General features: G+C 48.5%; 1 protein-coding gene across 12 annotated transcripts in view; it reads left to right on the top strand.

Moving 5' to 3' along the window:
- NRXN3 (neurexin 3) overlaps positions 1-23,276 on the top strand; it is a 1,769,272-nt gene that overhangs the window by 63,882 nt on the left and 1,682,114 nt on the right. For all 12 annotated transcript variants that reach the window (XM_043472668.1, XM_043472663.1, XM_043472670.1 and 9 more), the window contains exon 2: positions 9,856-11,284. In XM_043472668.1, the coding sequence (XP_043328603.1) occupies positions 10,576-11,284 (709 nt within the window). In that variant the 5' untranslated portion in view covers positions 9,856-10,575. The remainder of the gene's footprint in view (positions 1-9,855; positions 11,285-23,276) is intronic.

Genomic DNA, 23,276 nt, shown 5'->3' on the forward strand with positions numbered 1-23,276 from the left:
AAGAACTCACTGACTCCCAATTGAGTCCTTTTTAATGGTCCCAAGAGGCAAGGATCTCAAAGGGTGATTATCTTCATTATAAATTATTAACTCTCCCAGCAGCCAGATGGCTTCCGAGCCATGGCTTGGAAAGCCCGCTGGTTGGGAGAGGAGGGGATGGGGGGAGGGAGGAGGTGAGTAGGGGGAGTGACCACAGCCTCTTTGAGTTCCTGGCTGTACCTGGGATGTTGGGGAACCCCTCAGCTCCTTGCAAGGCCTGAGTTCTGTGGTCAGGGGGAAGAGTTTGCTGTGCTTGGGTTTGGCCTGCTAGAAAACTCAGGACTGCCCTGGGGATGGAGTAGAAGTGGTAGGTGGGGAAGAGACTAATGTCATGAGTTACTTTGGGTGGGAACTTAGAGGAGTGTCAGCATGGTAGGAAGGCATGATTATTACCTTAGGTTGCATAGCTTTTACTTCCTTGGGTGTTCACACCATGCTGGATGGTGTATTCATCCTTCCCCCTAATTTATAAGAGAATAAACAAAAACTGGAGAGATCACAGAGTTTCCTATACGGTCACTTGCCCAGTAGTTAGTGGAAAGACAGAGCCTGGAGCTGACTGTTGGGCCAGTGTTTTTCCCCCACAACAGACTTCTCTTCAGTTGCCTAAGCCCCGTGTCCTTCAAGTTCCCATGTGAGTTCCCCTCCCTCGAGAATCCTGCCCTGGCCACACCATGCCAGAGTCATCTTTTGTTCTTCAGGACTCTACTGCACCTCATACAAAGATCTAGACAGTACTGGACACGCGACTCCAAAGAGCGTCCCATCTCTTTTGGGACATCTCCAGTGATGGGGCAGTTCACTTCATCTGGAGGTGGTCTGTGTGTAAGACAAAGACATAACCACTTTCTCTAGAACTTCCATTCACTGGACAGAGTTCTGTCCTCAAGGGCAGTGGAAGACCTATGGGATCTCTCTTCCAATTCAAGACTGCCTCAAACCCTTGAGGCTACTGCTCTTGGTATTGTTGAGTTGCTTCTGTACATCCAAACACGCTGGTGCTTCAAAGGTTCCTCACACAAAGAGACTCAGGTGTGACTCTTACCATTGTCTGTGTCATGGGATGAGGTTCAAAAAGACGTCCATCTGTCCACGCTGCTCCTCCTGAGCGGGCCAGGTGAGGCACCAACATCAGCCTGCTGCTGAGGCCAACAGTGACAGCGGCAGCAGCAGCCGAGGTTAGCATGTACTAGTCCTTACCTGTGCCCAACACTGCTCTAGGGGTTTTACCCTTATCAAGTGCCCTACCATGGTAACTCACTGTTGACTCTGTTTTATAGATGAGGCAACTGCGGTTCAGAGAGGGGAAGTGACTAGCTCCAGGTCACACAGGAAGCAAGTAGTATATCTGAGATTTTGAACTCAGGAGGTCTGGCTCCAGAAGCCATGCCTTTAACCTCTGTGAAAGGGGTACTTACTCTGATACCTCTGTTCTATTTGGACCTTACAGATTGACCTCTGCCTTATCGAGCCCATACTAGGCAGATCCAACTTCTCACCTTTGGTCTAGCTCTTTACATCATTTGGTTTCACGTCTTTCCTCTCTGGGCTTCTCTGGTGGATCAGATAGTAAGGAATCTGCCTGCAATGCAGGAAACCTGGGTTTGATCCCTGGGCTGGGAAAATTTTCTGGAGAAGGGAACGGCAACCCACTCCAGTATCCTTGCCTGGAGAATCCCATGGACAGAGGAGCCTGGCCAGTTACAGTCCGTGGGGTCACAAAGAGTCGGACGTGACTGAGTGACTAATACACATACACACACTTTCCTTTCTACTGGCTATATAAGTACCTTTCAGGGTCTGAGTTATTTACAAAATGTGTTACATTTACATCATGAGTGCTCCATGATCTTAAAAATTTCAAACAAAAGACTTCCTTCCAATTCACTACCCTCTAACTCACCTACACCTCTCTCAAAAAGTGGGGCTCAGAATAAAAATCTAATGACCTGCACCAAATTGACACAGATCTTCATGTCCTTTTTCCTACAAGTTACATCATCATTAAGGCAGTCTACAATTGCATTTGGTTATCTGGCAACCACAAAACCTCTTGTCTATGTCATTCCTCAATTCTTGTTTCCTATATAGTTAGAAATTGTACCTTCTATCCTCATAGGTTGTTTATTTTGGAGGATCAAGTTGTTTAACTTTCCATTTATCTTCGTTAGAGTTCCTTTTGTTAGACACAGGCTGTGGTTCGAGCCTGTGACCTCTTGAACCTTTGAAGTACCAAAGTGTTTGGATGTACAGAGGCAACTCAGCAATACCAAGAGCAGTAGCCTCAGGGGTTTGAGGCAGTCTTAAATTGGAAGAGAGATCCCACATTCTAACTCTCAATGTCAGTTCATTCACAAACATGACCAGTTGGTGAATGGGCTTCCGTTCTCATGGCTCTTCCCTCTTGTCTAGGCTCTTGATGAATATGAATCAAGCCCTTTGTCTAGAGCCTGACCTCAGATGAGAGCCTGCCTCCCCAAGTCTTTGACCACCACACCTTCTTGAATGCTGTGGTTTAGCCAGTGACAAGTCTTTGTGGTTCTGTCCACCTTACATCCCTCGTAACATGAGAAACTTTCCCAAAAGATAGGCAGAAGTCCACATACAGCTCCTGTGTGTCTCCACTGTCATTGATTAGTATTCCCAGAAAAGGAATTTATTTTAGTCTGATGTGACTACGTCTTAGTTCTTACAGAAAACTTAGTATCTCAAGAAGTGCTACAGTTCAAGACTTTTTTTTAAAACAAAGTCTCTTCTCTTCCATCTCTGTTCCCTTTTCAGCACAACAGAAACTTCAATACTCTTGATGGACTGGAATTGAGGTCTTCAGACCTTTACCTGAAGGGCAGGGACAGCGAACCACAATAGGGTGAGCTTGGTGGCGGAAGCACCTTGAGACCAAAGCAGCTCAGCAGATGTCACAGGAAAGGAGAAGACGTGAGGAGCGATGAGACTCTTAGACATGAAAAATCATGAAAGGGAGAAATGGGGTATGAAGTGGCCTGGGGAGACAGAAGGATGGTGCTCTCCTTGTCTGCCCTTATTTTCCTAGATAAGAGACTGGTGTTAACTTAGAGAGTTGCAGCTTCCAAATGGAAACCAGTAATATGTTTCTTTTAAAACTCTCCTTCAGATGACAAATAAAATTATAAATGAGCATGCTATGTATCAGGAAGCGTATTGTTTTCAGTGAAGTTATAACACAGATGGAAATGAGAGCTCAAGTCATAAATGTGCAGCCCTGTTGATGCCTTTTCCCAAACTAAGCACCGTGGGCAACGTCACTCCTATCCAGAAACAGAACTACTTCACCTGCTTTGCCCTCTTCTACTCATTAATTTCCTGAGAGTAACCACTATTCTGACATATATCCGTCAAGGATGATTTCTTTGCCTTGATTTGTTCCTTGTATAAATGGAACATGTAGGATATATGCTTTTCTGTGAGATGCATCCATGTGACTATCTGGACATTGGACCAGTCATTCTCAGGGTTGTATGGCATTTTGCATGAATAGATGACAATTTACTAATCCATTCTACAGCAGATGAACATGGGGTTATTTTCTAGGTTTCAGCTATTATGACTAGTGTTGTTACAAAGATTTTTCTGCATGACTTGGGTTGGACATACATAAGCATTTCTGTTGGTATTGGAATTGTGAAGTCCCAGGAGGGGAATTGTGGAGTCATGGGACAAAAATATTTAGCTTTAGTAGCTACTGCCATGCAATTTTCAGAAAGTAGTTATACTGCTATACATTTTAAAATTTAATAAAGTCCAAAACTACCCTACAGGATAGGTATTATCATTCTCTCTCTTTCTCTCTCTCTCTCTCTGATGAATAAACAAAGACTCAGAGAGTTGCCCAAGGCTAAATAGCTATGGTAATGACAGTCTGAGTTTAATTCCAACTCTGTCTGGTGCCAAAGCCCATGTTCTTCATCACTACCCTGAATTACTTTCATGTCTTGGAGGGAACTCATGCCTTCACCTCCCCCAATTCCTGAAATAGAGCCTCTGCTGTAGAATTAAGATGGAGAGTACTAAGTGTGAGGGGCTGGCCTAGTGGTGTAGTGTCAAGAGGGACTGTGACTCTCTGACGCCTTTGTGCAAAAATGAGCCTGCAACCCCCCTTCAAAGCACCTGGGGATAGAGCAAGCCCACATCCTCCGCTTTTGCCAAGGACATGGGCAGGATGGGTGTAGAACATTGGTGGTGGGGGTGAGAAATCTGACATGTCTCCCAAGTTACAGGGAGTCCTCACAGGCATGGGTGGCCATGTGAAATGGAAGCTTCTCTTGATATGTCATGATAGATTTTTTAAGGTCTAGCATTCAGTTCAGTTCAGTTCAGTCGCTCAGTCATGTCCGACTCTTTGCAACCCCATGAACCGCAGCACGCCAGGCCTCCCTGTCCATCACCAACTCCCGGAGTTCACCCAAACCCATGTCCATTGAGTCGGTGATGCCGTCCAATCATCTAGTCCTCTGTCATCCCCTTCTCCTCCTGCCCTCAATCTTTCTCAGCATTAGGGTCTTTTCCAATGAGTCAGCTCTCTGCATCAGGTGGCCAAAGTATTGGAGTTTCAGCTTCAACAGCAGTCCTTCCAATGAACACTCAGGACTGATCTCCTTTAGGATGAACTGGTTGGATCTCCTTGCAGTATGAAAAGACCTAGCATTAGGAGTGTGTTATTCAGAACTCTTGGTCACAACCCAACCCAAACTTGCTTAAGCAAAAAGAAAAAAGAAAGTTTGGGTTCATGCGATAAAACCAGGATCCATTGGGCTTCAGGTCTGGCTACATCTAGGTGCTGAAAAATCACTTAAAATCCATCTCTGTCCATCTCTGGACTCTCCTTCTCTGTTGTCTTCATTTTTAGACAAGATTATCTTGAATAGTAGCAGTGCTATCTCTCATCAATTCTGGATGTCACTCTAATCATTTGACAATGAATGAGGTTTAAAAAGAAAAAAAAAGAGGGTCCTTCTCCCAATATTCCAGTAAAAGTTCCAGTGTAAACTCTAATTTGACTCAGTTTGGGTGACAAACCCATCCCTAAACTAATCACTGTGGCAGGAGTTTGCAATGTCCTAATTGGCTAAACTGGGTCCCAAGATCTGGGGTTGGGAAGAACCCCACCTGAATGACCTGGACCGAGATTGGTGGTGAAAATCATTTTACCTTCAAAGTGGGTCAAAGGGTTCGGTGAAAGGGAGGCAAGTAGAACCAACAGAGAGCCACCATCGGGACTTTCTAGTCCTGAGGAGGGACATTAGAGGGATGCTGATGGGAGGTTCCAGAGGAGGAACTGACGAGCCCAGTCTCAGGCTTTGACAGTCTTCATCACGCCTTCCCACCGTCCATGGTTCTCAACACAGGCCCCACTTTCCTCTGAATCTGTCTCAAGGAAGCAGAGGAACTTTAGGGAGGGAGTGGAAGGGCACATGGCAGCCGGATCTTCCGAGTTGTGCCAGTGGTAAATAGTCCATGTGTCGGAGTCGTGTGGGGGCCCTTCTGTCGCCCAAGCAGCCGGATCGTGAGACATTTGCAAAGTGTTAACCCCACGTAAGAAGTATGCCATTCGATAATTATGTAGATTAGCTGGCAATTAGATAATGTCACTCACTTTCCCTCTCCTGCTCGGTTCTCAGCAGACAAGCATTTTGAGCTTCCGCACCAGCCTGGGCCTCCCACATAGGCACTGGAGCAAATTCCCTGTCCCTGTGGCTGTCTGGGCCCTCCTGTGGCTCAAGAGAGGGGAGCAGTTGGCTGACCGGTGAAGGGGGCTCCCTGACTCCCATTTCCCCATTTCTCGAGCCTAGCACAGCCCTGGCAGAGGGTTAAAGAAGACTTAAGGGTGAATGCTTGTGGCAGTTGGCTTGAGGCCTGTGATATTAAATGGAAGGTCATTTCTAGCCTGGGCCACTGCAACAATTTCCCAGCGGTCACAGGAATGCCACGGTCCAAGAAAGTAATGCAAGAGCTTTAGGAGAGAATTTTGGTGGTCCATAGGGCATCGAGTCTAGGTTAACCTGATTCTGATGCTACCAGTCCTGAAATCAGATTCTGCCTGGTGCCTGTGGAGGGGAAAGCAAGCTTGGTTTTCCTGTTAGCCTTTCTGATTTTCCACGATGCAGGCAGGGGACTGCTGGTATCTCTAGTGCTGGTCTGGGCAGGAGGGGAGGATGGCCAATCTGATGAACAAGGCTCAGCAGGCAGGGTTGAGTGACCACCCCAAAGCAGACGGAGTAAATTCCCATGATTCTCCGCACAGGAAGTCGTCCTGGGCAGCCTACTTCCTAACTCATGTATTACCCCAGATCACTTGGCATGTGCTGCTTTGTCCTGAGGGGTCATCTGAGCCTGGCATTCAGGAATCCTGGAGGTGCAGGATTGCTGTCACTGTATGAAGCAGAGAGGTGTGGAGGCCACCGCATGAGACACAGATGACCCTCAGAGATGCGCTTCAGTTTCTGGTTTCACTGTTCATTCTTTCTACACATGTGTCTGGAGCTCCCACTCTATGGGAGCCAAGGTCCTACGGCTGCACCAGGGTGAAGCAGTCTGTGCCCCCAGGGAGATTTCATAGCGTGGACTCCTTTATTGTTCTGCTTTCATCTCTAAAGTACACTCTGCCCCCACTACTTTGTGACACCCCTAAGGCAAGAACCGTGTCTTCTTCTGCTTAGATCCAGGAGTGACTGGATGGATCGGAGCTCAATAAGTAGTCAGATTGAACTGAGCAAGTCATTTAATTTCTGCAGACACACAAGTGACTTTCTGAGGCCCAGGGGGTTGACATCTAGATCAGTCCGAAAGCTTCCAGGGCCATCCATTTAGAGGGACTCACATGTGCCTGCTCATCCATGTCAGCGGGCCCTCCGTCTCCATGTCCTTGCCTTCCAGCAAGGGGGTCCCACTGGCTGAAGCCACCTGAACCTGGCCCTTGCCTGAGCTAGACTCCTAGGTCTGGACTGGCAGGAGGGGAAGCAGAGAAGGAGGTGTGGCAGCCAGGGGTGATGTCACTGAGAAAACACTTTCCCAAGCCTCTGGAACTCAGACACCGTGGGCTCCATCCGTGCCATGTGATTTTTACATTCTCGGTTCATTGATGTTTCCTGGCGTGGGATACTTCGTTGGAGAGACCTGGGCCTTGTGCTCGTCATGTCTGCCTTGCTCCCCACTCTTCTAGATCAGATGCATGATGGAGGGGGCGACAGGAGAGCAGCTGTCCTTTGCGCACATTCCCTAAAAGTGGTCCTTTTAAAAAAATTTGATTAAAAATTTCAGGATGGGGAACACATGTACACCCATGGCTGATTCATGTCACTGTATGGCAAAAACCACTAAAATATTGTAAAGTAATTAGCCTCCAATTAAAATAAATTAATTTTTAAAAATTTGATTAAAAAATTATGTATACATGGCAGATATTAGGACCAGAAGAAGCCCTCTTTGGGCACAAGGGTCTCCCTTCTCCCCCTGGGATGTTGCCTCTCGTCTTGCTTGGCATAATTTACCTCATATAGCAATCACCTTCCAAGAGACTGGGTCACCTCTCATTTCCTAGCCACGTGACGCCCACCTCTGGCTTCCTGTCTTCCACTCCAACAGCACCAGCCTCCTTGCTGATCTTCAAACATAACTGCCTGCTCCAGCCTCAAGGCCTTTTGCACTATTCCTTCTGGAACCTTCTTCCCATTTACATAGCTAGTTCTCTCATCCTCTTTCAAGGATTTCCTTAAATCTCATCTTCTCAGATTCTGATTTGTGATGTTTGCCTATTTCTGTGGTGTAAATATTCTAGCATAGGTGATTTCGTGCTACCAAAGTGTCATCAACCAGCTCAAAAATTGCTGATTTTTTTTTTTTTTTTTTGCGGGCGCTTAGGCACATGGGCTCAGTAGTCACAGCTCACAAGCTCCAGAGTGTGGGCTCAGGATTTGTGGCGCACGGGCTTCAGTTGCCTGGGGCTTGTGGAATCTTTCCAGACCAGGGATCCATCCTGCCTCCCCTGTATCTGCAGGCAGATTCTTATCCACTGTACCACCGTGCGTGCATGCTAAGTCATGGACACCTCTTTGAGACCCTCTGGACTGTAGCCTGCCAGGCTTCTCTGTCCATGGGATTCTCCAGGCAAGAAGGCTGGAGTGGGCTGCCATGCCCTCCTTCAGGGGATCTTTCCGACCCAGGGATTGAACTCGTGTCTCTTGTAGCACCTGCAATGCAGGTGGATTCTTTTACCTGTTGTCACCAGGGAAGCCCCAGGGAGGTCCACAAATTGCTGGTATTTTAAAAGTTGGTTTGGCTTGTGCCTGTGTGAAGCCTGCATGAGTTGGCACATGCTATGCTCATGTTCCAGTTAAGAATTCCTCACACCCCTGGAGGTGCCCGTGCCACACTTTTGGAAACACTGTGTGTACAGGACGTTTTATCCACAGAGGCTTTCCTTATAATGGATTTAATCAGCCTCTTTTTGGGTGGGCTTGTGTGTTCACTGGAAACAGGTGTTTGTTCCTGCTTAAGGAACAGCGTTTTCCTCTTCAAAGCATGAGTAATAACTAGCTTTGCTAATGCAGCCATCATAAAAATAGTAGACAGTGGTCTGACAGCGACCATGGTGAATTATCAAGCATGCCAATTAATAAGCAGCAACTTGCATAACTCTTGAAAATTACACTCATTGCTCTCATGCGAACAGAGAAGTCTCCTCTCAGCTCTGTGACCGGAGTCTGCCTTCAGTCTGCCACCTCTTAACTGGGTGCTGGTGTCTTTACAATCAGTATAAAGCATGCATGATATGCTCGAGGTCTGTGACATTCCTTAACTATTCATTTGTTGTCCATTCTGTTTTTTTTTTTTTAATTTAAAAATGTATGTTTTAATATACTGTCCCCACTTTGCAGACATACACACACTCACACGTGCAGACATACACCAGCCATCCCCCCTTCTCATCCTTCCTATCTAGAAATAAGGAAGGAAAGAGGTAGCGTTCATTGTTCACCTACTGTGGCTATAGCCTCATGCTAGAATCTTCTAATAGATGATCGCATCAAATTCTGTCTCCAACTTTGTAAAGAGGCTGTTATTTTCTCTATGAGTGAGAAACTAGAAGCTCAAATAAGTTAAGAAATTTTCTCAAAGTTCCATATACAAGAACTAGGATATACTCAGCCTTTTTTTAAAAGGTTCAAAGCACAATTTTTTTTTCCCCCACAAGATCTTTTCTCCAACATTTAGTTAAGAGATGAGTGTTTTTTGCTCATTACTCACCTTCTAGTTTATTCTCACTGACTCCTATAAATAATTCCTTCAAAAATGTAAAGGTGAGGATCTGTCTTCGGCTGCCTACACCAAACATTGGGTTGGCAAAGTGAAAAAGAAAATCTAAAACAAACAAACAAAAAATCACTGTCATGTTCATGTCTTTAATAGGTAAACAAGTTAAAACTGCATTGTGTGTATTTGAGTATCTAAAATGTTAGGACGTACCTGAAAAATAAATTTTGGCCACGTGACTCTGTGATATGAATATTGTAAAAATGCGCTGATATGGCTTGCCGGGCTTGATACTCTTTTTGCACATGGAAAAACTGAGTGCATCATTAGGAGCTGAGCTCGGGTCCTGACGTGGCTCTGAAAGACGCCTGGCCCTCCGTCCTGCTTAAAGCACCAAGCGCTCTGGGACTCACTACAGTAGCCGGGCTCGCAGTCAGCACTCCATCGATATTTGTGAAATAGGATGCAGTGTTTTCCTGACACGGGGCCCTAATCTTCCTTTCCTTCTCCCCCGTCTCCTTCCTGCAGGTCTTTTCTCTCGAGTCCTGGGAGGCAGGTTCCGGGCCGGACCGCCTCTCGCTGGCACCATGACGCCTGAGCCCACTTCCGTTCGGCCCCGGGCCCCGCTCTGCCTGAGCTCTCAACTTCCGGCTCCTGCCCTCCCCGCGGCCCTCTGCTGCTAGGAGGTCGTCCTTCAGGACTGGTCCTTGGCCCGTCTCTACCTTGCGCCTGGCTCACCTGACTGCTCGCTCCCCCTCCATCACGGCCCCCCTGACCCCAGCCCTCTCCCCGGCCTCCCTGGCTGGGCCGTTTGGGGGTCTGCTGCCGGGAGGTGGACATTGCTGAAGGCTTCCACCCGCCGGCCGGCCCGCCGTGTACTTTTCTCCTGCCCAAATCAAGGCCTCCACATTGGATAGCTGAGATCTTTCTGGGGGAAAGACACTCTGCTCCCCACTCTGCACCCTCCCTTTCCCCCGCCCGCCTGACTGACCGCCTCCACTGCTGCCCCATCCTTCCCCGCTGTCTCCTTGCTGAATTTCTTGCTCGTGGGTGCCCACCAGGGGCTTTCTGGTTCTCTCTCCTCCTTCCTCATCCTCCTCTCTGTCTGTGTGCCTCCTCCCTCGTGTGTGTTCTCTGTCCCCCAGCCATCTCCCCTTCCTCTCTGCCTCCCACTTCGAAGGAGGTGGGGCGGGGGGACTGTCCCCCTAGGGCCGTTCCCCGCCTCCGGGCCCTTCGGGCTTGGCCAGAATGAGCTTCACCATGCACTCGGTGTTCTTCACCTTGAAGGTGAGCCTCCTGCTGGGGTCCCTGCTGGGGCTCTGCCTGGGCCTGGAGTTCATGGGCCTCCCCAACCAGTGGGCGCGCTACCTCCGCTGGGACGCCAGCACGCGCAGCGACCTCAGCTTCCAGTTCAAGACCAACGTGTCCGCGGGGCTGCTCCTCTACCTGGACGACGGCGGCGTCTGCGACTTCCTCTGCCTCTCCTTGGTGGACGGCCGCGTGCAGCTGCGCCTCAGCATGGACTGCGCGGAGACCGCAGTGCTGTCCGGCACGCGGGTGGACGACAGCAGCTGGCACTTCGTCATGGTGAGCCGCGACCGCCTGCGCACCGTGCTGGTGCTCGACGGCGAGGGCCGGGCCGCCGAGCTGCAGCCCCAGCGGCCCTACATGGACGTGGTCAGTGACCTGTTCCTGGGCGGCGTCCCCGCCGACATCCGGCCGTCTGCCCTGACCCTTGATGGAGTGCAGGCCGTGCCCGGCTTCAAGGGATTAATCTCGGATCTCAAGTACGGCAACTCAGAGCCCCGGCTTCTGGGGAGCCAGGGTGTCCAGTTGGATGCCGAGGGGCCCTGCGGTGAGCGCCCCTGTGAAAATGGCGGCATCTGCTTTCTCCTGGATGGACACCCCACCTGTGACTGTTCTACCACCGGCTATGGCGGCAAGCTGTGCTCGGAAGGTAAGGGTCCCCTTCCCTACCCCTCTGAGGCTCGAGCCCATCCCAGACGGCTTGGGTAAGGATCAAGACCCCCAGGAGGGAAGCCAGGTCTATCATTGACCGGCCTCTTTAGCTGCCTGTCAGATAATTGGGTCTCTTTCCCCGAGGGTGTGGTAAAAATCCTTGGCTTTCTCACTGGAAAAATCCATCAGATCTCAGCAGGAGAGAATCCTGACTACTCAACCATGGGCTCCTTCCTTACACAAATGTTTGGCTTAACTCAAAAACCTGGATAGAGTCGAGTACAGGATCTTGAGTCCCACCTCAGCTCTTTCCACCACGGTGAAGCTTGGAAGGATCAGTACAAGGTGAGATGTCAGATAGAAAGAGGTAAAGTGGCTGTCTATGGCCCTCCTGATGCCTTGAGAATTGGGCCCTTGGGAATAGACGGGACACTCCGCATCACTTTCTCCTTATAGTCCCTAACATAAGGAATGCCTGTGCAGAGAAGAATGAGAGTCAATGGACTGCAGGTCCACACCCAGCCCTGCTCTAAACCCAGCCCTTCAGCTGTGCCGCTCCTCCCAGTCTTCTGGAAGGTGTCTGATGGGTAGACAGGCATTTTTGGGGGAATGGGACTTCTCGCTTCCTCATACTAACACCCCCAGGTGATTCCATTGTGCAGCTAAAGTTGGGAACCAACAGGTCAAGGTAGGTGGGGCCAGGTGAGTGTCTTAGCGCAGATTCCCACAAGCTCTTCATTCAGGGGATGCCCCACTGCCTTGGGATTTGTAATTAAAAATAGTGTCTGCAGGTGTTCCTTACACTTTCCCTGAAACCACTCAACTCCTAAAGTGGTTGATAGGAGCATTAGCAACTAGCAGGTATTAAAACATTTCTTTAAATCAAAGCAAAGTTTATTTCACAGGTGATACATGCTGGAGACCGGGACCCTCTGGGGATCTTGTTGGGAGCCTCCTTGTGGGTCAAGTATGTGGGCTATCGCAAAAGTGCTTCTTTCCTGTTCTGGGCCTGCCACCACACCTCCCTTCTTGTGGGTGGGCTGCCAGAGAGGGAGATGCAAGACATGCAAGAAGTCCTTTTTTGACTTCTGTTATTCCTCACTGAGTCCACTCGAGGAGGGATGGGGCAGAGGGGTAGAGGCAACCCCAACCCACAGAGTCACCTGGGGACAGTGGTTACTGAAGCGCTTACCACAAGCAGGTCCCCCTGGAACTGACTGCTGTTCCAGAGTTTCTGCGCTCTGGAGAAAGTTCTTCCTGAAGGCTGACACGAACACTTGTTTTCTCCTTCGCCCAAAGGATCTGTTCTGTTCTCAGAACTGGCACTGGAAGCCGGCATTCTTCCTTTCTAGGGACCAGAGTGTTTGCAAGTGTGTTGTTAACTTGCTGATTATCCCTGATTGCATTTTTTGTGTTTAAAAAGAACTCATTTCCTCTGGGCAGGTTTGGATCAGCACTTTTCTGCAGGAAGAAATTTCTATACTGTATATGTATACAATTTCTTCTCTCTTTTTTTTTTTTGGGTTTGGGTGTGTGTGTATGCTTGTTTGAGGTCTCCAGAGGAATTTCTTCAGAGTAGATGATAAGCAGTCAAGTTTTTAATAGCTAATACAATATATATATATTTTTAATGATGGTTTTTTTCTATAGGGTTAGACCGTCTCGTGGCTGTGGACTGATGCCCCTATCCGTAGAAGGCAAACACAGCATATTTCATTATTCTCATGGTACATAATATAGTAAACAAACTTAGTATTAACTACACTACACTAACAACTAACACTTGGTTGGTTTGGAGCAGCGCAATGGCTGAGGTAAGGGTGGATGTTGGGGGAGGTACCAGCATTTACTGTTGGTGACTTGAAGCCTGTTGCTCCTGGTAATTGTCATTATGTCTAATCAATCACAAGGATGCATTTCAGGCTTTTAGAAAATATCCGTTCTCTCCACACAGTTAATTTTTAGAGTAAGCAGGGGGAAAACTCACCTGTAAAATATGAAGGGGAAAAAAACACCCGCAGCAGCTGCTGAGTGTCAAGCCAATCTGCATAAAACAAGATAAACAGCCTAAACAAATACCTGCCCGTTTTCCTAAAGACCGTGTAAAGCTGGCAGCGAGGGTGCCTCTCTTGCCTTGTCTCTCGCCCACTTTAAATTGCAAATGTCACAGAGCTGAAACCCCCTGGGGGAACTTGGTCCCAGCAGGGGGTCCTGTGTACCAAGCCTCTGATCATCCCACTTTGCAGGATGGGCCTCGCTGTTTGATTGTGTGAGGGCTTCATGCTTTAGCAATTCAAGGGCAGGAAGAGCTGGGAGGGTTCCTGCAGCTTCAGATGGATGCGGTCGGGGCCTGTTGGAGGCGCTCTCTGCGGTCCATTAGCTTCTCGCATTCTGGCGGTATTGATGTTTGCTTGGCCTGTCTGGCTTTCCATGCCTCAGTGGCTCGGAAATGTCTCCATCCTGCACCCCAGGAAGAGCGCACTGCTGGGCCCATCTCTCCTATTTGCTTTGGGCGATTTTGACCTCCCATTGGGTATCTTTTCTAGATAAGACCCACAAGATCCCAGAGATAGTTGCTATGGGAGAGTTGGGTTTGGCGGGGGGTGGGGGGGGGACAACAAGTTATGGACACAGTTATCTTCTGTTTCCTGTGGCGAAAGGCTTTGGCTGCAGACTGAACCCCTCACAGCCTACTTGGGGAAACTTCATCCCAAGACTCCTAAACAGCTAATGGTCACATTGAACATTCTGGCACATGATGGAGAGAGAGGGGCTGGTCCTAGACTTTTTTTTTTTCTTCTGGGTTGTTATGTTTATAAATCAAATGTTTGGGTTTTCAACTTCAGATTTGTTCAAGATGACTTTTAATCTTGCCCCCAAATGACTTTAAAATTAATGCATATCTGGTTCAGAATATAATCCCCCTGTGGTGGGACATAGTCACCTGACTTTTTCTGTTCAGCCCAGTCTGTCCTGTTTTGGGGCATCTCTGAAGCTCACTGGACAATAAAGAGGTGCCCCCAGCAGCCTCCAGACAACAGTCCTCTCATTGGTTATTGGAGGCTTGTCGTTACCTTGACATGAGTTTAAGCTTGATTGTTTGTTTTTAAAACATTCTCAATTGTGAATGTGCAGGTATTGAATTTCTCAACAGTCTTACAGCCATGACGAATTGGTTCACTGCCAAGGTGTCTCCATTTCAGTACCTGTTTCCCTGAAGAGTTCATTTAGCCTGAAACCAGCCTGCTGCAGGTGGGGTGAGGCCAAGGAAAGGTGGGGAAGTTTCCACAGGTTGATCTCTATGATCAGATCTTAATCCATGGGTCTACCTTTATCAGAGATCATTTGTGTGCCCGTGTGTTTAGGTTAATTTCAGTGAGGCGACATGAGGTCCTGTTGAGTTGGCAAAAAGAAAAATGGGTTCATTGCTATCTTTTCCTGCTAACTTAAGCAGGTGCCCAGACCAAAAGCGTCTTGTGTTGAGTCTCGGCTGTTAAGTTTTCAGGGGTGGGGATTCCCCCAGTGAGGTCCAGCTATGGGTGCAGGTGATAGGGGCCAGAGTCTTAGTACAAGCACATGGTGGTGTGGGCTCCACTAGCCCCATCCATCCCCCATCCCTCCCGCCGTCTGAAGCTGACATCCTACTCAGGTTGGTTTGATGGATGGCTCAGTACCACTGTGTGGCCTTGGTATGCCTCCCCGAAAGTGAATTTCAATTAGTTTTCTTTTTTATGGAGAACCTTCCATTTCTTCTCCCATTTCTCAAAGCCAGAACTAAGATGGAAAGGCATTCCAAGAGGAGGTGCTTACCCCCGAGGCTTTACCAAGAGCCAAAGACATCCGATGCTGCAGTGATTGCCAGTCCCAGTGATTGCCGTGGCTGGCTCCTCCCGTTTGGGCACTTAAAAATACCATCCTCTCCTCTTCCCCTCGCCCTTGCCCCTCCTGCCTGAATAGTAATGTGGCTTTGTTCCTAATCTCAGTCAACCCCTATGGCCTAGGAGCGGGGTGGGGAGTGGTGAGTCATCAAGAGGCAAGTCTAGGTCCTTTTCAGAACCCTTCCCCCTGGGGTGGAGACAAGCCCAGAAGCAGGGAGGACTCGATTTCCCACCCAGCATTCAGGCGTTAGGACCAGCCCCGCTCTCCCCCGGCCCAGCCAGCCAGCCAGCCAGCGGGGGCTGTCGCTAAACGAGCCTGAATAGGGGTCTGATTGCTCTTTCTCGTCCTCTCCTCCTGATTACCCAGCGAGATTTCCTGGGTATGCTGTATGCTAAATGACAGAGCCGCCGCCTGCTACTTGCTCCAATTATCCTTCTTTTAACTGCGAGGGAAGAGCAATTTTTTTTTAACTGCTCCCCCCACCGCCCCCCCCCCCTCACAATAGCATCTCTGCCTCCTTTTAAAGACAGAAGACCCTTATTCCTTGTACCCCCTTCCGTGGGGGCGAGAGCAGCCTTCTCCTTCCACCCCAGCCTGTGCTCCAGCTGCGGGCTGCAGAGAGGGTGGGCCTTGGGTAAGGCTTGGTCCAGGCTCAGCAGGGTTGAGGGGCGGGCGGGCATTCTGCCAGAAGCCTTCCAGGAGCCCTGAACTTGCATTTGTATCTGGTGATGAGACACCACAGGCCCAGCGCTGGGGGGCTAATCATCTTAATTATCTTTAAGTCCCCTATCTCCCTTCACAGGCTGTCCCAGAGCAGCTGCCGTCAGCTCCGTCCCCTCGTTCACAGGACAGAAGAGGTGGGGTGTGGGCTGTGTGTTAGGGGGATGGAGCTAACATGCCCTCCCCAATGCCTTCTACTGCTCTGGGGTCACTGGCTTTAGAGAAGTGAGGCCCCGGGGGCCGGGTTTGGGGGTGGAAGTGGAGTGAGAGAGGCTTTGGAACAAGGCTCCTGAGATCAGGCAGCCTTCCTTAGAAAAAGTAATAGTGGTGTTATTGGCTATTTTTGAGCACTGCCCCGGCCTGAATCCTAGGTGCTTCCTACGCGTTGTCTCATCTAATTCTCATAACACTTCTATGCAGTTGATACCATTAACTAGCCCCATTTCAGAGATGAGGAAACTGAGGAGCAGAGAAATAAAAAACTTGATCAAGGTTTGGTGCTGTGGTTAAGAGCACAGCTTCTGGAGTGGAAGAGATCTGGACTTAAGTCAAGGCTTGTCCACTTACCCCGGTCTTTGGAGATGGTTTTGGAAGCTTCAGCATCCTCAACAATAATAACAACAACAACGATAAGAGCAGCTGACAGTCACAGGGCACTCACTCCAGGTCTGCTCTGTATTAGCTCTTGTGACCCTCAGAACCACTCTTGACACACTATTGTTATTTTAATTTTGTAGATAAGGAAGTTGAGGGACAAAGGCTAAATAAATCCCCCCAAGGAGAGACTGGAATGGAGTTTATATTTAAAGGGTTTGGCTTCACAGCCCACGCTCTTAACCACTGTGCTGTTCTGCCTTGCAGCAAAGCAGGGATAACAAGAAATCATACATTAGGGAGTTGAGAGCATAGAATGAGACGAAACACAGTCTCTGGGAAAGAAGGAGTCCTAACTTTGGGCTGTTGGCTGCCTGGTGGGTGTTAAGAATGAATTTTGTGTCAATTTGGTTTCATAGGGTTTCATAGAAGGTTTGAAGCTTCCCGTTGAGCTGCCCCCACCTCTGTCATTTTCCTTCATCCTTGTTAGAGAGGCAGCAGAGAGAAAAGGAGCAGAATTTCAGGAGCGTCTAGAATCCAGTTTCATTACCATTTTACCCCTGCCTAAGAGCCTGGGGTCACTGACAGCGGTCGTGCCTGCTGGACTGGATTCAGAGCGCTTTGCCCCATAAATGTGGTGTTCCGGTCCGCAAGGCATCCCATCGAGGTGGGTAGGACAGGCCTTACTATTCCGCAGAATAGGTGAGGAGATCCAAACTCAGAGCGCCATTCATCTTGCAGGTAGACAGCGTGAGGGCAAGCTTAGATGCTGACTATTTGGCAGGTGGCCCTGCGACCCGAGAGCCCAGATCCTCAACCTAGCATTTCATATCTGCTCCCAGGCTGCCTTCATTAACACAAATGGCCTGTGTCTCCATCGTGAAATGGAGCATTGCCTCCCTGGTTGCTGATGATAAGCAAAATGTCAAACTCCTGGTGCAGGAGGTTATCAGCTTGGCCAGTCCCAGGAGATCTGCTCCTCCCAGTCAGAAAGAAAGAGGCCATGAGAGAATGAGAGAGAATGAATGAATCTGAGTATTCAATTCCCACCCTGGTTTGAAATGAAGTGCCTGGGAATGGACCCATGGGTCCCCAGGCAGTTAAAGCACGGCTTCCCCATGCCAGAGCATCACTGGACGGACCGCAGGACCTCTTCAGACTCACCTTTGATTTCCCAGGTACCAGGAAGTGGCCGGCAGCCCACCCAGGGTTGGCGGTCAAAGATGGAGCTCCGAGATTCATCCTTCACTCCTCTTGCTTTCCTGCTGTCCTGACTGTCTTCCCAGATAACAAAAACAAACTCCCCTCCTCTGTTTATTCCTCCCTTTTCCTTTGTGTGTGTGGGGGAGGGGAGATTATTACAGAGGCAGATTTGCTACAAAACTAAACCTTTGGCCTATCTTCACTTGCTCGGTCCCTTTTCAAGGCCCCATGAATATTACTGTATTTGTGATTTGTTTTTTTTTCTTAAGGCATGCCTGACATCACGAGCTTCTGGTGCCCCCTCTGCGGATCCGCCTCTGTTAAGAAGGCTTGTTGCTGTCCAGGGACAGCAATGTTGCTCTGGGTGTATGAGTGATTCCCCAGTGACCCCGACCCTTCATCACAGACGCATTTCCGTTCAGTTCATGACCAACAGGGCGGGAAGAGCCATGGAGATGGAGCGCGAGAGGATGAAGGCAGAGAGGAATATGGTTTGGGGAGGCGTGGTGGGGAGCAGGGGACATCTAGGGCATGCAGTGGTAACGAGGATGTGTTCAGAAATGTTTGCTGTAAATTTCGAGTTACAAGCTGGTGTTTAAACAGGGGAAGCATCCGGGGCTCTCCTGAGGTTTCCCAGCGGAAGTTGGGATGCTTGGTTTGCGCGGCTCAGCGCGGGGCCCTGTTACAGGTGACAGGCTGCGGCTGAGAGAGCAGAGGGACGAAGCGTGGCTCGGCAGGCCTGCCTCTGTGATCTGTTTGGGAACTGACAGTGCCAGTGGGTTGTCATTACTGCTGTTGTTCTCCAGAAATTGATGTCTTTGGGTGACCCATTTAAAAGCAACATGGGGCCCCTTTAAATGTGTCGTCATCTGTATCTGCGCTCAAACCTCCACTGCTAGCCACGATATTCCTACATAATGTGTTTTCCCCCAATTTTTTTTTTTTTTTAACATCTAGGAACCAGTACCAGCAGCTTTTAAAAACAAATTCATCTCATCGTCATCCAGCCCAACTCTCCAGCTCCACTTACTTGGCATGTGGACCTAAAAATCATGAATGCTCTCAGCCTCTTCAAGGGGGAGGGGGGAAATGTAGTTTTCTGGAAGTTTGTGCAAGGTCCTAAAGAGGCTGAGGATGAAAGAAAGGCAGGGATGCAGGCTGTGGGCAATGGGAAGCTCTTGGTTTAAGCTGTGAAATGCATTTATATCCTTTTGGTTTTACTGAGGCTCTTGTTTAAGTACAGTATCTTTGCAGCTAAGAAGGTGGCTCCAGGGAGATTTTCCTTTATGTTTCTCCAGGGAACTGTATGCATCCAACCCTTCTCTGACATTTTTGCCTCTTGCCTGTGGATTTGGTGCTCCTGAAGTGTTCCTGTTTGCTGATGTAAAGTCCTTAGAAGCCAGCGTCTTGATAATCCCATGGTTGGGGGCAATGTTAGGGTCAGTGTCTCCACGCTGGCAGCGGGGCATTCCAGGCAACCCCATAACCTCTCCTCCGGGCATGATCGGAATAGAAGAAGTGCAGTGAGAGAGTGTACAGCTTATTTCCCCGATAGGTTGCTTTCAAATAAAAATGAGTACCCATTGCCAGGAGGGATGAGCAAGGTTGACATTGCTTCTCTGTGATCCGCACGGTGGGAAAGGGCTCATCCAATACTCAGCAGTCTCCGCCTTCCTTCTCATTCTCTCAGGCTTCTCTCCAGAAGGAGTCCTGTCTCTCGCATGGTTAGCCTTGGATGGCTAAGGGAATGAGGAAGAGCGGGCTGGAGGGTGTTAAGCCTCTCACCCGTGGGATTCTGAAAGACTAATGATCATCCCGCAGCATATTTGCTTGATCTAGGTCAGGAAAGGCAAGTCTGGAGCTCAGGCTGAGGCAGTGTGCTGAGAGTCTTTTCTTATAAGGAGTCACACTGAAACATCAGAGGGGTGCTCTGGTGCCATGGGAGAAATCGTCTGTAAGGGATGCCCCACAGGTCCTGTGACCCGTGTAGAGGTCAGGAGGACATTTATACTGCCTTCTAGTCATGGTTCTGCCTTTGTGATGCACTGAAAACCAAAGTGTTCAAAAACAAACACAAAGATCCACCCTTCCCCCCAAACCAAAAACCAAGATGCTTGTTAATGATCATGGGATGATACATTTGGAGGGAACTTTTTTTTTTAAATGAAGGTGTAATTGACATACTAAATTAGTTTCAGGTGTGTAACATAATTTCAAATTCCATATTTGTCTCTATTGCAAAATGATCACCACAATAAGCCTAGTTAACATCCATCACCCTACATAGTTGAGTTCAGTCGCTCAATCGTGTGTGACTCTTTGCGACCCCATGGACTGCAGAATGCCAGGTTTCCCTGTCCATCACCAATTCCCAGAGCCTACTCAAACTCATGTCCATCGTGTTGGTGATGCCATCCAACCACCTCATCCTCTGTCATCCCCCTCTCCCCAGTCTTTCCCAGCATCAGGGTCTTTTCCAGTGAGTCAGTTCTTCCCATCAGGTGGCCAAAGTATTGGAGTTTCAGCTTCAGCATCAGTCCTTTCAATGAATATTCAGGACTGATTTCCTTTAGGATTGACAGGTTTGATCTCCTTGCAGTCCAACAGACTCTCAAGAGTCTTCTCCAAAACCACAGTTCAAAAGCATCAATTCTTTGGCGCTCAGCTTTCTTTATAGTCCAACTCTCACATCCATACATGACTACAGGAACAACCATAGCTTTGAATACAGGGGCCTTTGTTGGCAAAGTAATGTCTCTGCTTTTTAATATGCTACATAGTTACAACATGCTTTTTCTTATTATGAGAACTTTTAAGATCAGTTCTCTTAGCAACTTTTAAACATGCAATACTGTATTATTAATAGTATAGTTACCATGGGCTGTATGTTACTGGAGGGGACTATAAAGGTCATTGGGTCTAATTATTCATTTCACATCCTCTTCTCCACTGTGTAAGACATCTCTCCCTAACTAAAAAACCTCAGGCAACTGCAGCGGCAGGGGCTTGGTACTTTCCAAGGCATCCTGATGTATCTCTGATTACAGAGTATCGTGGAGCTCTTCCTTCATCAGGCCAAAGTCTGCTTCTCAGACACTTCCTCACTGGTCCTCATTTTAATTAAAGCAATCTGACCTTTGTGATGGGCCATGTGGGTGGGGGGGATGGGTAGGTTATAACATTTCTGGATGATGCTTTGGAGGAATTAACCCTTGCATAAAGTAGAATTCATAAGGGATTCTCTAATATAGCACTAACAGTATATACACCACTGAGTTATTTAGAATTAAATGCTTGTGATTAGTCTTAAATGACATGGGAGGGATTGACGTGGGAAGAAATTCTCATGTAAGCAGGTGATTCATGCTCCAGTCATTTCGTTCCTGGGGAGCTTGCACTCTGAAGGATTCACGCTTAGCCCCATCTCTGGCTCTATTATCTGTGCCTCATTTGATCCCCCCTAAGATGTCCCATCTTCCTCCATATTCAGCCAGCTTTTCAGCATTTCTGAATTTCCAAGGAGCCCCCTGGAAATACCTAATGGCTCAGCAATAAGATGAGAAGTTCCAGAATGCTATGGAATAGAGGAAAATGGAATTGGATTGGACTTCCTTGACAAGTCTATCGTGGCAGCCAGGATCAGACGCCCCAACAGACATCAAGATTTTGCTTAAAAGCCTAGTAGGATGCTTTAAAAAAAAAGAGAAAGACAAGGGTATGAGACGATGTAGCATTGAGTAGCTATTCCTGGAAACTGGCCTTGGAAGCATATGCCCTATTCAGAAATGCTTCCTACTCTGCCAGGTTGCCTTGGGTGTCCCATGTTTTTGGCACTGTTGGGAAGAAGTCTCCCAGGGAGAGGATTAGGCAGGGCTAGAAGATGTTGCTCCCACATTGGCACAGACTGGAAACCTGCCAAGCAAATCCCCTCCTGCACCCTAAAGGGGATGAGGCTAGTCTTGGCTCTCGGCCACCTCCCCACTGACAGTCACTTTACTGACACTGCAGCAAAGATAGGAGAATTTGTCTCATAATTCATGGTTTAAAATAGTTGGCTTTTAAGAGCAAAGCCCACAGACATCCTTTTGACTCAGAGCATGAACATGTAGTCAGAGTCACCGACTTCTACTGTGGCAGTCCCCATTGTCCGGCCCCATTCCACCGACCGCACGCCCAGGGAAGGAAATGGGCATCTCACATAGTCAAGTGGTAATTGCCACGTAGGGAGAAGATGATGGGGTTTCAGTTGCTGTGGGAACTTTGTTGTTTGCGCCTCCTGATATTGCCCTGGAGAAGGAAATGGCAGCCCACTCCAGTGTTCTTGCCTGGAAAATCCCATGGACAGAGGAGCCTGGTGGACTACAGTCTGTGGGGTCGCAGAGTCAGACACGACTGAGCAACTAAATCACCACCATCCTCATACTGAGTTTTCAGCCTTGTGTTAATGCAGATTGGGGCTAATTTTTTTTTTGCCTTTTTGCTGTGTAGAATATATAACCACTGGCTATGTTTTAATGTGTCTCTCAGCTCCCTTTGGTTTTCACATCCCTGATGCAAGTTGCAATAGCTCCGTTGGGCTTCCTGGTTCCCGTTACAGGAGTATACATGAGGAGGAACTCTCGTTGAGAACTCGTAAGACATGAAGCCAAGGGAAGACTCTGTTTCCTTTTGTGAATTCATGCTACAGGCTTGAAGGCTAAATGGCATGTCTCTGGTATCTGACAAAAAGCAGGTGGTCAACAAATGTCTGTGGCTTTAATAAAGGATACTCTGTGTGTATGTGTGTGCTGCATTCATGTTTTGCATGCATACCTATGTGTGTGCTCACTAACATGTGATGGATGGATGCAGGTTCCCAAGAACGTGAGCTTAATGTCTGTTTAATACATTGATTACAGCTATGTCTTGGACCACCGTAGCATGGGCCACCGTTAGAAATGCCTCCTTTTAATAAGGAAACTGGTATGGTTGCTGTGGGGCAGTTTTCGTAGAATCTGAGTCACACACACACACAATCCTCTTGGCTTGATCTAGCTGAGGATGAACTAGAAAGACTTTTGTTTATTTACGAACCAATGGTTTCCTGTAACAATTATAGTCAGCAGCCAGCTTGGGACCATGTAAATGCGTGTGGAATGGCTGTTGGAGGCAGGCGTGGTGTTGTCACTGGAGATGGAGAGGCCCCATCAGCTTGTGTGGATTCTCTGGAGAAGGGGAAGCTCACTGGGGACTAGATAAGTGTCCTTGGATATGGGAAGAGCTGCCACGTGGATGGAGGAGGGGGAGGATATTGGGCTGAAGGGTGGAAACGATCAGAGCTACAGAGGAGGAATTCTGATGCTGGGAGCTGCGGGACCGTGGAAGGCACGGCGTGGCCTTGTCTTACTGCCGGGAGGGGTGCAGAGGTGCTGGAGCAACACTTGTGCTTGTGTGCACGTGCCTGTGAACCAAGGACTCCGTGGTCCTGGAGTTCACGTACATCCTCTGCAGTTCAGGGAGATGGGAAGATATTCCTTAGGTCAGTGGGCTTCAGAAAGGGACACATTAGGAATTCCCTGGTCGTCCAGTGGTTAGGACTCTGAGCTCTCACTGTC

This window comes from Cervus canadensis, chromosome 6 (genome assembly GCF_019320065.1).
Source record: "Cervus canadensis isolate Bull #8, Minnesota chromosome 6, ASM1932006v1, whole genome shotgun sequence".
Taxonomy (NCBI): Eukaryota; Metazoa; Chordata; class Mammalia; order Artiodactyla; family Cervidae; genus Cervus; species Cervus canadensis.